General features: G+C 42.1%; 1 protein-coding gene across 5 annotated transcripts in view; it reads left to right on the plus strand.

Annotated features, from left to right (window-relative positions):
• The window catches only part of GABRR3 (gamma-aminobutyric acid type A receptor subunit rho3), a 92,326-nt gene that overhangs the window by 40,469 nt on the left and 37,257 nt on the right, over positions 1 to 14,600 (plus strand). For 3 of the 5 annotated variants that reach the window (XM_073305049.1, XM_073305075.1, XM_073305060.1), the window contains exons 2-3: positions 6,881 to 7,022; positions 11,106 to 11,218. The exons of 1 other annotated variant lie outside the window; for it this stretch is intronic. In XM_073305049.1, the coding sequence (XP_073161150.1) occupies positions 6,883 to 7,022; positions 11,106 to 11,218 (253 nt within the window). In that variant the 5' untranslated portion in view covers positions 6,881 to 6,882. The remainder of the gene's footprint in view (positions 1 to 6,880; positions 7,023 to 11,105; positions 11,219 to 14,600) is intronic. One more of the 5 variants, XM_073305069.1, reaches the window with a different exon arrangement.

A 14,600-nucleotide genomic window follows, 5' to 3' on the forward strand; every position in this document is an offset into this window, starting at 1 on the left:
GTAAATTACTCAGGGTTATGTGTTGTCTCCTTGATCTCTCTGTAAAGAGGGTTTTCTGTCGTGTGTTATCTGTAGGCAGTCATGTGAGGCTCATTCCCCCCATAATTTACATTCCTGACAAAATCAAATGGCCACAAAGTGCAGGGAGTTAAAAGACAAATATATTCTTATTTCTTGCACTCTAACATTACAGCCTAAGGATGAACAACAATGGATGATAAAACTAGAGTGGAGCTATACACACATACTGCGAAGGGGGAAAAGATACCTGCTTATACACACGATAAACCATTCAAAACCACACTTAGCATGACATCGTGGCCCCAGTTAAGTCAATAGTAGCTTTGCCATTGACTTCAGTGGGGCCAGGATTTTTCTTACTCTTGTAAGTCAACAAGTCATTTTCTACACCTTTCACTGTGAAGTATTCACAACAGACTCTCAGTGCCTCTCACATCACCTGGATGCCTATTGTGGTCAAAGGGGAACAGTAATCTTCCCTCCTTTGGAAAACAGCAGGGAGGATTTATTTCCATTTCAGACAACCACCTCTTCCTAATGCTTTCCATGCCAGCCCAGCTCTACACTACTGCAGCAAATTAAGTGCCCACTTTATATTTGTTTTGTACATCCAGTTCTAAACCCGGTGGGGACTTACTTCTGTGCAGCCCAGGGGCTGAGTTTCTTGCACCAGCATCAGTCAGGAGTAACAATGTTAAAATCCATGGGGTTACACCTGTATAAACAGGTCTAAATCAGGGGCAAATCATGGTCTCAAGTGTCCAGTTCTCAACTCAGACAACACATCCCTGTGTCCAAAGCTCAAATGACTTTGGGTCAGCTGGCCCCCTAAGAAGAAGAAATACACTGAGAATGCATATTTCTATATCCTTGGTGATGATTCAAGGTTGTTTTATCAGCTTCCACTGCACTTGACTATATCACTCTCCAGTCACCGCTCATGTCAACCCATTTGGGTTTACTTAATAGAAAGAAAATGTGCCATAAGGGGGGCTCCTGTTGAGTAGAATATTTATTTTATATTTATCAGTTTCATTGGTTTGTGGAACACCTATTGCCATTGCAGATAGGCACTTAACAACATTTTCACTATTTTCTGCTGCTGGTGCATATGTATTCTCTCTGCTCTAGATGCACAGAGATGGTGGAGTGCTGTGCTGGAGGAAGGAGGGCACAAGAGACATAACAGGCAGACAGGAGAAATGGTGAGAGGGAATAACCGAAAGCTGCAGGGAGAGAGAGGAGGAGGAGCCTCTTATGTACCTCTTTAGCACCTCCAGGACCCTGGACTGATTAACACCAACTTCTGAGGGAGCTTCCTGTTTCCTGCTGCTTCCCCGAACCCACTTGAGGAGAACAGGCAGTCAAATGAAGTAGTAGGAGCCAGTTAGGCCCTTAAGACGCTGATATCTTCCCTCACTCAGGCCCTGCTTCCAGCCTGCTTATTTGTCCCCTTCAACTGAGTGTTGAGAGCCACTATAGCTGGCACAGAACAGCAGTCATGAGTGAAAGAAAAAAACACCCCTCTGGGGCAGCATTTGGAAAAAGCAAGCAAGCAAAGGAAGCTTTTCTATCTACGCAGGAAGGAGCTCTCCTGAGATACATAGACACAAATGTTCACAGTGAGCCTCTGGCCCCAGTGAGGATGTGAGTGGTGAGGAGATGCCTGATCTTCCAGTCAGAGTGCAGATGACGTGGCAGCTACTGCAGCATCCATATCTCCATCTCAAATGGATGTAACCACGCACATTCCTGAAGAAAAGTGTAGATCAGAGAAGAGTGTGGTGGAGGCGCAAGAAACAGCTGCTGTTGAGTTTAATTCCTTAAGTCTAGAGGATCCAGGACTGTGGACCTACTTGAGAAGTAGCCTGAGGGACTTCCTTGTACTGCATGGGCCACAGCAAGTGAAAAACTTCATGTTCCCCAAAGACAATGAAAATAGAAGTTTCCATCCAACACATTACTGACGTGAAATCCCCAATGGTGACAAAGTGGAGAGGCTATGGCTTATGTACTCAAAAACCCAGAATGCTGCATACTGTTTTTGTTGCAAACTCTTCCAGTCTAATGTTCCAGCCACATTGGGTTCTACAGGAACAAAGGGCTGGAAAAATCTGGCTAGAAATCTGGCATGCCATGAGAAGGCAGCAAATCACCAGAGAGCATTCTATAGGTGGAAAGAGCTTGAGATGTGAGTAAGGTTAAAGGCCACCCTAGATGATCCGCATCAAGAGAAGATTGCATCAGAGTTGCTTTACTGGCAAAATGTTCTGAAAAGGCTCATTGCCATTGTAACAATGTTTGCTACCCAAAACCTAGTACTGTGTGGCACTTCAGATCAGCTGTATGTGCCAAACAATGGAAACTTCCTTAAAATTGTGGAGCTGATGGCTGAGTTTGATGCTGTACTCCAGGAGCATCTAAGAAGAGTCACCACCCAAGAAATGTACACACACCACTACCTTGGAAAAAGAATTCAAAATGAGATCAGTTACTGGCAACAAAAGTCAAACAGAAGATTGTGGCAGATCTGAAGTCAGCAAGATATTACTCTATTATTCTGGACTGCACACCTGACTTCAGCCATACGGAACAAATTACTTTAATGGTGCCTTTTGTAACGACAACAGAACTTAGTGAAAATGTCCCTTCAATGGTGACTGTCAGAGCATTTTCTAGAACTTACTGACGTTGATGATACTACAGGAGCTGGTATGACAAATATGCTTCTTAAAAAGCTGGATGGTATGAGAATTGTGATAGCTGACATGAGAGGTCAGGGCTATGATAATGGTGCCAACATGAGAGGAAAGAACAGAGGAGTGCAGACATGGATCCAAGAGTTAAACCGTCGAGCTTTTTTTGTCCCAGGCAGTTCTCATTCATTGAACTTGGTAGTCAGTGATGCAGCATCAGCTTCTAGTGAGGTTGCTGAATTTTTAAATGTAATTCAAAGCATTTATGTATTTTTCTCTGCATCAACTCATCAATGGCAAATTCTGAAACAACATCTGGGAACATCCTCTCTGACACTGAAACCACTGAGTGCCACATGATGGGAAAGTCGAGTGGAGGCGATAAAGCCTCTCAAACACCAAATTGGGAAGATAGATGATGCCATAGTTGCCATTATGGAGGATAATCCTATAACAGGAACTGTTCATGGGAGAACAGTGGCAGAGGGCAATGGAATCACCAGAAACATACATCACTTCAAATTTCTGTGTAGCTTAGTGTTGTGGCATGACATATTGTTTGAAATAAATGTTGTAAGCAAGAGACTCCAAGGTGTTGACCTTGATATATCCAGAGCAATGGAACAACTGGACAAAGCAAAGTCATACCTGCAGTCTGACCGGTCAGATGAGGGATTTCAAAGCATTCTGAAGAGTGCACAGAAGTTGGCAGTGGAACTTCACACTGAAGCTATTTTCCCACCCATTCAAGAATACAGGAGTCACCAAAGAAGAAGGCATTTTGATTACGAGGCACGGGATAATCCCATAAGAGACCCCAAACAACAATTCAAAGTTGAATTCTTTAACCAGGTGCTAGATTGTGCAATACCGTCAGTTGAACGTTTCATGCAGCTCAAGGAGCACAGAAGTATATTTGGGATGTTGTATGATATTCCAAAACTCCTCACTGTACCTGAAGAAGACTGACACCAGCAATGCAGGGCACTAGAGACCGTGTTGACACATGACATGCGCGATATTGATGCGAGTGATTTAGGGGATGAACTGAAAGCTCTTTCAAGATACATTTCAGCAGGATCAACTCCAAAGGCTGTTCTGGAATATATGTGCACAAATAAGATGACCACCCTCTTTCCAAATGCTTTTGTTGCTCTGCACATACTTCTAACACTTCCGGTAACAGCTGCCAGTGGAGAACGCAGTTTCTCCTAGCTGAAGTTAATAAAAACACATCTATGCTCCACCATGACACTGGAGAGGCTGGTCAGCCTTGCAATCATCTCAACAGAGCATGAGCTGGCCTAGACTGTGGATCTTCAGCAGGAAGTAGTTCAAATCTTTTCAACCAAGAAGGCACGGAAAGCACCACTTTGATTATTCAAACAGATAAAAATGCTTGTGTTACTATGCAGACAAGAAAAGTTACATTTGGTGTTCAGGCATTTGAAAGTTAAGTGTTACTTAAAATTTTTGAACAAGGCATTTTAAGTTGTTAGTTCTCCTTTATTGTGGTAGGTAGCAGAGCAGTACCATAAGAGGAGTAGAACAGGAAGAAGGCAGAATTGAGACCTTTCAAAGTTTTGGCCCAAGCGAGGGGACATGGGGGCATCATTTGAGCTCCCTGCCTCAGGTGCCAAAATGTTGTGGGCCGGCCCTGGTGTGGGCTGTTTTGGGTATGTCTACACAACAGGGGCTGAAACAACAGCTGGGGCTGGAAATCAGGCTGTGACGCTCCCCTTCCCGTCTTGAGCCTGAGCCCAAATGTCTACACAGCTATTTCTTGTGCCGTAATGCAAGCCCGGCAAGCCTGAGTCTGTAGACCCGGGCTCTGAGACTCGCTGCCATTTGCTGTGTAGACGTCCCTAAATGGCACTGTCAATGTGAGGAGCCAAGATTAGAAACTGTGCCTTGTCTCCTGAGCATTTAATTTGTGTTAAATTTAATTTGTCAGGTGTTATGAAATAAATCTGCAAATAGGGGATTGTTGGAAGAAGGTTTAAAAGTACAATGTGTTACAAGGGACAGTAGAAAGCCTATCCAGATGGTGCAATGTTAGCACAGAATTATGGTTGCCTTTGTGCGCCCTTGACCACCTGAAGCATCTCTCTCCTCTTTAGAATTTATTCCCACAATGCATCTTGTTTCTAAAGCTCTCCCGTTAAAGTCATTTACTGGGGCCTTAATATTTTGGAAATAAAGAGAGGGGTATAAATTGTCAATCGAGACACCGCCGTAGAAAGAGCTTGCAATTTCCTTCCATCCCACTCACCCTTTTATCTGTTACTCAGTCCGCTCATTTTATCCCCAAAATCACGGTCAGGGAAATGCACAGGGCCAAATGGCTGAGAGGGTTTTTCTCCATAGATCCAACGTCAGAACTAAGCCAAACTTGCCCATCTGCTTTCACAGTTTGTTTTTGTTGGTGTTTTCTCCTCATTGATTGTGCCCTCTCCAAAAATCATTGAGAGACTCTTGAAGAAATGAGCCCTGGAGACAAAAAACAACTCTGGAAACTCCCAAAGAGAAGCTGGACAAGTGTGGTGGAGGGTGCAGCAGTGTTATCAGCAAGGGGTAATCAAAGTAATGGGTCAGATTCTGCCTTGATTTACACAACTGAAGTCAATGGGGTTGTTAGAAGTGTAAGTCAAGGAAGAATTTGGCCCAGTATTTCTCCAGAGATCATCCAAAATGGATTGTTCCTTAACTGTGGGCAGTAAAACTGATATGTTTTACTTCTAGAATTACTGGTCTCCAAACTAAATGAGCAGATTTAGGGATAACATTAATTCAGTGATTGATCTTGCAAAGATGGAATGATGAAGTGGGGAGTCCCTGGTTTAGAAGCTGTGAACGTAGTGCTGCAAAACGCAAGGGATGAAAGATTTTTTTTTATGATCCTAATATCAGGTTATATGAAAATGTGCAGCTGCTATATATAGCTCTGGAATAAGCAGAGGTCCAGATAAGCTTCAGAGGAAAGCAGAAGAGAGGCCTTATGCCGCAAAGGCTCAGCTGAATCACCAACTGGATATAAATGGGCCTCCTTGTGTGGGAAAATGGGAGTGATGAGAGTACAGCTGGATATTGGACTATGAAAATTTGAGGCAGCCCTCCTTTTATGTTCATAGCATATACTAAAAAGTGCAGTGGGCAAATAAAATAAGAAATCAGACAGACTGTAGTTTCAATTGTAATGTATTTTACGAGAGCTAGAAACTGAATGTTCACCAATGTGAAGAAAAAGAAGAGCCCAGAATTTGACATTTAATTTTCTAGAGTATTGATCAGTGCTGTGAATTGTAGCTAATTTGGCTGAAGGGTTCAAAGACATTCTAGGCCTGATTTTCAGAGGTGCTGAACTCCCACAGGTCCCACTGAAGTCAGTTGGAGGAACAGGTGCTTGTATTTTAGAAAATCATTCTCTGTGTAAGGGCTATGTCCTGATTTTGCAATGATCAGCAGTGCTGAGTGGAGCCACCAGGGTCCCTTTTCGACCAGGTGTTCCAGTTGAAAACTGGACACCTGGTCACTCTGTGCTTGCTACCCCAAATCACAAAAGCAAATAATGTCAGTAATATGTGGGACAAACGCTGCTTACTCAATTAATGACATATTTTGATCTGTGTAGAAAATTATTTTGATGATATACACAGTAACTAAGATTAGTTTAGTGACCTTGTCTCATTAAGCACATATTTTTATAGGACAATGAAAGATTTTTATATGGTGTTGTGTGGGATTAAGGGGGATTAAATGTTTGACATCACCCTTTTGTCTGCACAGGGCTACATTTGCTTTATCACCCACTCAGTAAGCTCTCATTCGACTAAGAACCTACCCTGAAAGAGTGGAAGCAGTGGCGCAAACGGAGAATCAACAAAATAAGTGGTTATATTTATTACATTTCTAAAGGCAAATTGCAGCTGCTTGACAGCAGGTACCCTCGTGTGTGGATTTTAAGGAATTTTTGCAATTTGCTAGAATAAAAGGAGAGCTCAGAGAGGAAATCAAAACTGGGATGCCTTTGTCTTCTGTTTTTAGTGATGCCTCATTATACCTGCATTCTCTTTATGGTATGCTGTCTCTAAATAACAGGACCACTAAAAGTGAAAGGTCACTGAGGTGGATTGGTTGAATCCATTGCATTTCTGTTTTGGTAGACATGGTCCTGGTAATAAAGCTGCTACTCCTCACCTGCCTCTGGCCAACAGCTGTGCTAACCAGTGTCAGTTCTCAAAGTGATCATCATCATTTTCATCATCATCATCAACAGAAATGCTCATCCATGAAAAAGTATAACAGGTAAGCTATAAACCCTGGCTCGCTGCTGCTCTTCTGCTAATAAATGTTGTGTCTGTCACCAAACCTAAGAAGGTATTCTCTTTGTTCAGAGTCCTACTTGACTGATCTTTGTGTTTGTACAGCCCTTAGCACAGTGGGGTCCCAGTTTTGACTTGGGCCTTTGGGTGCCCCCATGAGACAAATAGCAATAATACTTTACAGTAACGTTTCCATCACTGATCATTCTGTATCATAATTCTAAATACTTATATAATGTGGGTGGGTGTGTATATGTGATCAGTTAGATAATGTTTGTACAGCTCTTTGAAAATGTAAAGCACCACATAAGAGTTAAGTATTGCGATTATTGTATCGCTGTCAACATATAGTCGTTCAAGAGTTTCAGGTTTTTTCTACCATCAGAAACAAATTCATATCTAAAGTTGGGTTTATGCAATCATTATTACATTATCTTTATTGCACTAAATATCAGTGTAATAACTATTGTATGCAGATGCTTTTTTCAACAACAGAATAAGGCTAGTTTAAGTAGGTTTTCATTTTAATCATAGAATATCAGGGTTGGAAGGGACCTCAGGAGGTCATCTAGTCCAACCCCCTGCTCAAAGCAGGACCAATCCCCAATTTTTGCCCTGATCCCTAAATGGCCCCCTCAAGGATTGAACTCACAACCCTGGGTTTAATGCTCAAACCACTGAGCTATCCCTCCCTCCCCCCAATATTACAGTATGTTACTCTTCTGGAATATAGTTATCCACGACACTTTATTTATGGAATTATTCCACGTCTAACTGCAAATCCCAAAGCTTAAGCTGTTTAATATATTTTATTTAGTTTTTAGTTGGGATTATTGCATCTAACTATTACAGCAAAAGGCAGGCTTAAAAAATATGAGGTGGCTGCTTTAAAAGGAAAAAAAAAGTGACATAAAGCCTTTTGCATTTAAGTTTCTGGGTGAAATGGCTTTCCCCCCCCAGCAACAGTTTGTATAGATCAATTTCATATCATACATGTGAGGCCTTTGAACGTGTTCCCATGTTTACATTATAATATGTCAATAAAAATCCCAGGTCTCAATCTACTGCCAATAATAACCCAATCCATCAAAATACTGCCTTATCATGAAAGTAGGAAAAATTTTGATAAATAGTTAAATTTATGGGAGGACGAAAGAGAAGGCGATTGTTTCCCCATATTCTGTATGCGTAGCATTGTGTAATAATGGACAGCATGGGGCTCATAGCCTATTCATGTCATGCCATATGTTGATAAAATACAGCATAGTTGGACTCCTCTGGCAGCTGCACCACTTCTGAATCACGGAATAGCCTGCTGAATTTGTGTATAAGAGATACATGGTAGTGGAAGCAATCGTAACTTAATAACTGAGGTGCATGGAAAAGCTGCACGGCTCAGGGAACTAGTAATGACTCATCTTTAAGTCACAGGTTCAAATCCAGTCCAAGCTAAGCAGACCTGAAAGTTATGACTGTTCAGCAGTCCGTCTGAAATGAACTGAATATCTAGGAGTCATCACCACTGGACTCATTGTCCATTAAAAAAAAAATCCCGCTATCAAAATGGGAAATAACTGGCACTTTGTTAGTTGTGCAAATGGGTGAGGAACTGCATGGGAATGGAGACTGACCTACTGTCTAACACCTCAAGGTGGTCCCTGCTCATCTGAGTTGAGGAATGTTGGTAGGGATGTGAGAGAGATGTGTATGCTACGATTCCCTCTACTTGTCCTGTTCTGTGAATAGCAGACTTGAATTTCTGGCTGTTGATCCAGTATCCACCACTGGCATAACAATTCACAAAATGGGAGAGGGGTCTGACAGTGGGAATGTGCATCCACAGTAGAATCCTGCTTGACATACTGTACAGACCTATTGCCGTATGATTGCAATAATATTTGGTGCTAAAGCAACTTTTTTTGGTTTCAAAGAGCTTAACTAATTAATCCACATGACACTCCTGTGAGGTAGGCAAGATAAAAGGGAGAAGCATGTCACAACATTGACCTCCATACAAAGAGAAGGGAGTTGGAGAGGAATTTCAGGACCAGGTGCAAATTGGCGTAGCTCCCTCGAAATCCATGGAGTTAGCAGATATACGCCAGCTGAGGATCTGGCCTCAAATGCTTATATTCTATAGACCACTTGCAACGTTAAGTTTGGAATTGGGACTAGATTGCAGGTTCCAAGCCACAGAGGATCCCAGAGTTTAGCAGCTGCAGAAAGGAGCCAAATACATTTAATTTTTCTTTGTTTGATTCTCTTTGGCATCATTTCTAAAGGGGGCATGATCTCCAGCCCATTTCAACAGGGTATAACTTTCCAGTAACCTCTTTTTCCTCCTGGGGAAATCCCTTTCAGCCAGCACTAGGATTATTAGGGACGCTGCCGAGAGATGGCCTTGGTTAAATGAGTGGCCTTTTATAAAGAATCCCATGTGAAAAATGTTACTTAACCTACAACTTTCACTGGTTTAATAGCGTAACCCAAATTCCCCCTCCAAAGCTATTTATCTGCGTTCTCTCGCAAAGAAGATTTTAAAGCATTAACCAAAAGTACATGAGAAAGAGATGATTCTCCTAGTCCTTTCCCTACTATAAAGAACAAAACATTTTGACTGGCGAAATGTTAGGCTTTTTACATTAGTGAATGCAGATTTTACTAAACACATTGGAAAATCCACTTTGAGTGGCAGAAAGGTACATTTGAAGCACGTGATTCACAGTAACTGCATGTGGCTTCTTATTGTTCTGTCTTTGGGGCCTGCCACAAGGGAGTCCTGGTCTATGATGAGGGCTCCTCATGGGTATGGTGATAAATATAATAAATAATAACTGAACAAGCTTTTTAACATTCTTTTAACATTGATATTTTTATCCTGTAATTTCCTGGGTTTTCTTTAAAAAGGGAAAAGAGGAAAACCAATTCTATTATGTGCCACTAACATTGTTTCCCTGCCTCCCCATCAAAAAAAAGGGGGTTGAACCCTGAACTTTCAGCAGAGACCTCTACCACACCAACTAAAAGAGTAATTACAATAGCTGGGAACAGTCTCGGTAAGCCAGCCACTGGTGGAGGACACGCAACGCACTGAAACAGTGGAAACATATGCAGGGGTAGTCACGCTTCACATACCGCATAGCCAAGCTAAACTTCAATACATTCTTTCCGAGAGACAGTGTGGGTGAGACATGAGTCTGCCACATTAAAGACCTAGGTTCTGTTCCCAGCTTGTGTAATTTTTTTGTGTGGTCTGAGCCTTTGCTTAATAAAAAGTGTTGTGAAGGGAACATAATTTTAACACCAGTCTCTAGATATGAGTCTAGCATGTATGGTGTCCTGGTTCCAGCAACAGCAGGAAAAGGATCATCTGTGTTGTCTGTATTCCTTTGGAGGTTCAGAGGTGTAGGGCATTCTGAGATGGTGCCAGGCACAGTGCTAATGGAGTGTTGGCTGGTTTTGGCAGTAAATCTAGCAATGAGCTGTAGTAATCAAAATATAAATTAGAACTGGTGATTCCTTTTCAGCTTCTAACTTGGCCAAATCTGAATGATTTGTTTAAGGGGGACACCAAAAGGCACCTCCCTGACCCCAGGATTATCTCACTGTCAAATTTTAGAGTCCTGCTGCAAACAATTGAGACATCAGAGCTCCTGAAAAACAATAGAAATGCTCTCATGAAGAGTGTTGAGCAACCGCTACATGAGGTCATCGCCACTCCCCCAGTAATACATATGACTTAGTGTGGCTCACATGAAAGCTACAAACATATTATGTTATTTCCAAACAGGATTAGAAGGTAGCTAGGTGAAAACTAATGTATCAGTTTCTTCATCAAGTGTTTATCTCTCTGTTACATGCTCTCCCACACCCAGAGATGCAACCTCTGAGGGGATAGAAGGGGACATGTGTGTCCCACCCCCAACTTTTCATATCTTGTTGATGTTCTCCTTCAGTACAATTGTCCTGTGCATTTCCACTCTGGGTCTCCCCCCTCAATCTAATTTAATCATTACTGTGAATGTCAGCAATGAAGCTCCTGACTTGATTGTTTTTTAAAACACAGCAAACGAGATATTAAAACGAGGAAATTAGACAGCACCAAAGTACGCCCACTAAAGGCCGAGCAGCTTCTCCGCATAGACAACCATGACTTTGCAATGAGACCTGGATTTGGAGGTAAGCAGCCAGCTGCATTAACATTTCTATACTATTTAATAGTTTCTTCTTGCACTATAAGCTGCTAAACCTGTGCCCAGCAAGGTCATGTTGGAATGTCAGGTTTAACTGAGATTTTTCCCCTTCTTGGTTTAAACCAAGAAATAGTTTAGAACAAAAGACAATTTTTGTTCTTTGCACAACTGTAATAAGAGTTGCCAAATTATCTACTCACAGCTAAGTAATTTTTTATCTTTACTCTTACAGATAGAATTCTCTTATCAAAACGTTGCATTAACATATCCCCCTAAAACTGTGCAGTCTAGTAGCAATTAGCAAATTCCTGAAACTCATCAAATTTGTTTTGAAGTTTTTAAGCAAGTTACCAATTCCTGAGTATATTGAGTTGGCATGAAGCACTGAATTAAAAAAACCACAACCGTATATTTTTGGTTTATTGGCCCTTGGACTCCTGTGTTATTGGTTTGCATGATTGTTATTTCCCTGTTTAATTACATTGTAAGTGAATAAAAAAGGTATCATATGGGATTCTCATAATTTGGATATCCCATTAGAGGGCCAGTTTCTGCCATTGGATACACATTGACATGTCCCTTTGAGGTTGAGGCATGACATACCTATGAATTACAGATTTTTGGCCCTAAGTTATTACACTAAAATCGAGAAAGGTGCCTTGCTAAAAGGCGCTTCTGAACCAGGGTCAGCAGTTCTGTGTTCATGATTCATGGAAACGGGCTGGCCTGCTCCAAATTGTGAATACAAAATAAAATATACAAGGACAGATTCTCAGCAGCTGTAAATAGTCATAGACTTCAGAGAAGTCAATGGCTGTAGGCCTATTTACACTAGCTGATAATGTAGCCCACAGTATGCAAATCATGGAAACTGCCAGTAGCTAATCAGAGCAGAACTACGTACTTGCAGTGTATATAGCTGGCTATAGTGGAAGTAGTTTTTTAGAAAAAGTGCTGCACAGAATGCAGTGCTGTTTAAGCTGGCCTTTGTAAAAGCACATGCTGGCTAAAGGCAGTCCCCAGGCCCAACATTCCTGTTACTGTCTTGGCCCAGGATTAAAGCACTCTGAGGGGTTGTAATTCCTGGATGAATTAATAGGAACTGCAGGCTACAGCAAGAAATGCTGGGAAATGGAAAGGGCTATAAATATGCTCCCCTTCATTCCACAAAAAAGAGACCCAGAGAAAGAGAGTAGCAGCACCGCCCACCACCGTTACTCTTCAGCAACTGGGTCTGGGTGGGCAAGACCTAGAGTGGGGCTACCAACAGAGAAGGAGTGTGGGATGGGCTGTAATGAAGAAGCCTGGAAAAGAGCAAGAGAGAAGGCCTAAGAATCAGACAGACAAGCAAGCAATAACTCAGGGGCTATGGGATGGGAAGGAAGAGTGAAGTGGGAATGTCTAAGGCTGGAGCAGATAGCTACTTTATTGTTTAGGGCCTCAGGGCCATGGGTGTCATTTCAGAAAAATTCTAGGGGGGGGCCAAAGTTGTGTCAGCATATAGAATATTCTTTGTGATTTATTATATCTTGCAAAGGCCGGGGGAGAAATAGTGGAGCATATAGACCTATGAAAAGTCTATTGGAGGCCAAACAAAAATCTGGGCAGGGGCAACTGAGTCTGCCCTGCCTCATAGCAAATGATGCCCCTGCTCAGGACTGAAGGCTTTGGCAGAAGGAGAACATGGGCCCACTTATGCCTCAGCTCTGCCTTCAAGAAGCAATGTGCTGATACCTCTGTAACCAGTTGGTTGTCTCAGAAGGGGAAAAGTTCCCAAGGTCCCTGGAAGGAGGGTTGTGGCTCAGAGAGCAAACCGAGTGAAGCCTTTTTGTTTGGACATTTTCCATTGGACTCTTGCTTACCTTGGGAACGGAGGGCTAAAACTATCCCTGACATGGAGAAGGGAGACAGCCAGCCAACAGGGAACCTGAGGCACAGCCATATCCTGAAAGGGAAGGCTAAGCAAGTCTTGCTTTAATAAGTCACCAAATAAGTCTGGGGCAAAAATTGGGGATTGGTCCTGCTTTGAGCAGGGGGTTGGACGAGATGACCTCCTGAGGTCCCTTCCAACCCTGATATTCTATGATTCTATGATAAGGCCAAGTCAATTAGAGTTTTGTTTGAAGCTCTGCAGGATTTGGCCCATGACAGGCAAACTGGACGTGGGACAATGAAAATCTCCTGGTCGTGGTGGACTGGATAGCTCAGAGGATTGTTAAAGATTGCTGACTTAAATCCAGACGTTAGTAACTGAATATCATTACTGTCTGGTGGCCGGCTAGTGGTCTTGGTCTGTTTTCCAACAGGCAAGTCTCCTTATCACAATGAAACCCCACCACGATGTTCGCTGAAAGCTATTTCTGAAAGACAGGTGAAGCTAGTAATCTGAAATATATCAGTCAATGGCTTTGCAAGTTACCTCGGTGTTCCTCCCTCCTGCTTTTCCACTCAAGGAATTGTAATTTATGGAAATGCCATCTGTGGAAGGAAAAAGCATTTCCATGACAGCAAATAGCTCTCTGTGAAGTACTCCATGAGTAACACAATGGTGAATCAAGGCTTCTGTTGGTAGTTAATACACAGTTGTGACATCATCAAAAGGGCCAAGCCTCAACTAACCAATCAGAACATGACTTTGGATAGGGTACCTTAATTAATCCCGGGACAGAAAAGATACAGGATATGCATTTCCTTCAAGGAGATTGACTTTCATCTAAAGCTGAAGTGTTTCGCAAAGGGAAGCTTAAATACAGGATGAGATGCAATTGGTGATGGGGAATGTGTACTGTTAAAGACACCAAAGGAAAAGAGTCAATACGAACAATACAGCCTAGTTTAAAATATAGGTTAGGTATTACTTGGAGGATGTGAACCATGTGCAGTACTATAATTATTCCTGGAAGCTGGAAATTGGACTAGTATTATTGAATAAATCTGGAGACAGATAATAGATTTTGTTCTCTTTAATCTGGATGTCGTCACCATTGGTCTCTGCAGCTCTGGACTCACACAAAAACTAGCCAACCAAAAAACCCTCCTTTAAACATCACAGTGGTATGATAGCATTAAAATTACCCTTTGAAACTGTTCTATGGATTATTCGCTTATTAGCTGAATGGTTTGGCCTGTTTTATTTTAAAGACTTTTTTTCTTTTGAGGGAGCGTGTTGTCTGGCTATGGTTTCTCACTCTGACCGTACAGGTAACTGAGGGGAAGTGGAGGTGGGGGAAGCCATGAAATACTAATTAGTGGGGAAACAATCTGTTCGGGATGTAGTTCTTTCCACACCATAGAGGTTTAATTGAGTCTCTTTAGAGCCTGAGAGATGCTGGTGAAAAAGAGGAGGCGCTACACTGAAGTAGCATTGG

This window comes from Lepidochelys kempii, chromosome 1 (assembly GCF_965140265.1).
Source record: "Lepidochelys kempii isolate rLepKem1 chromosome 1, rLepKem1.hap2, whole genome shotgun sequence".
Taxonomy (NCBI): Eukaryota; Metazoa; Chordata; order Testudines; family Cheloniidae; genus Lepidochelys; species Lepidochelys kempii.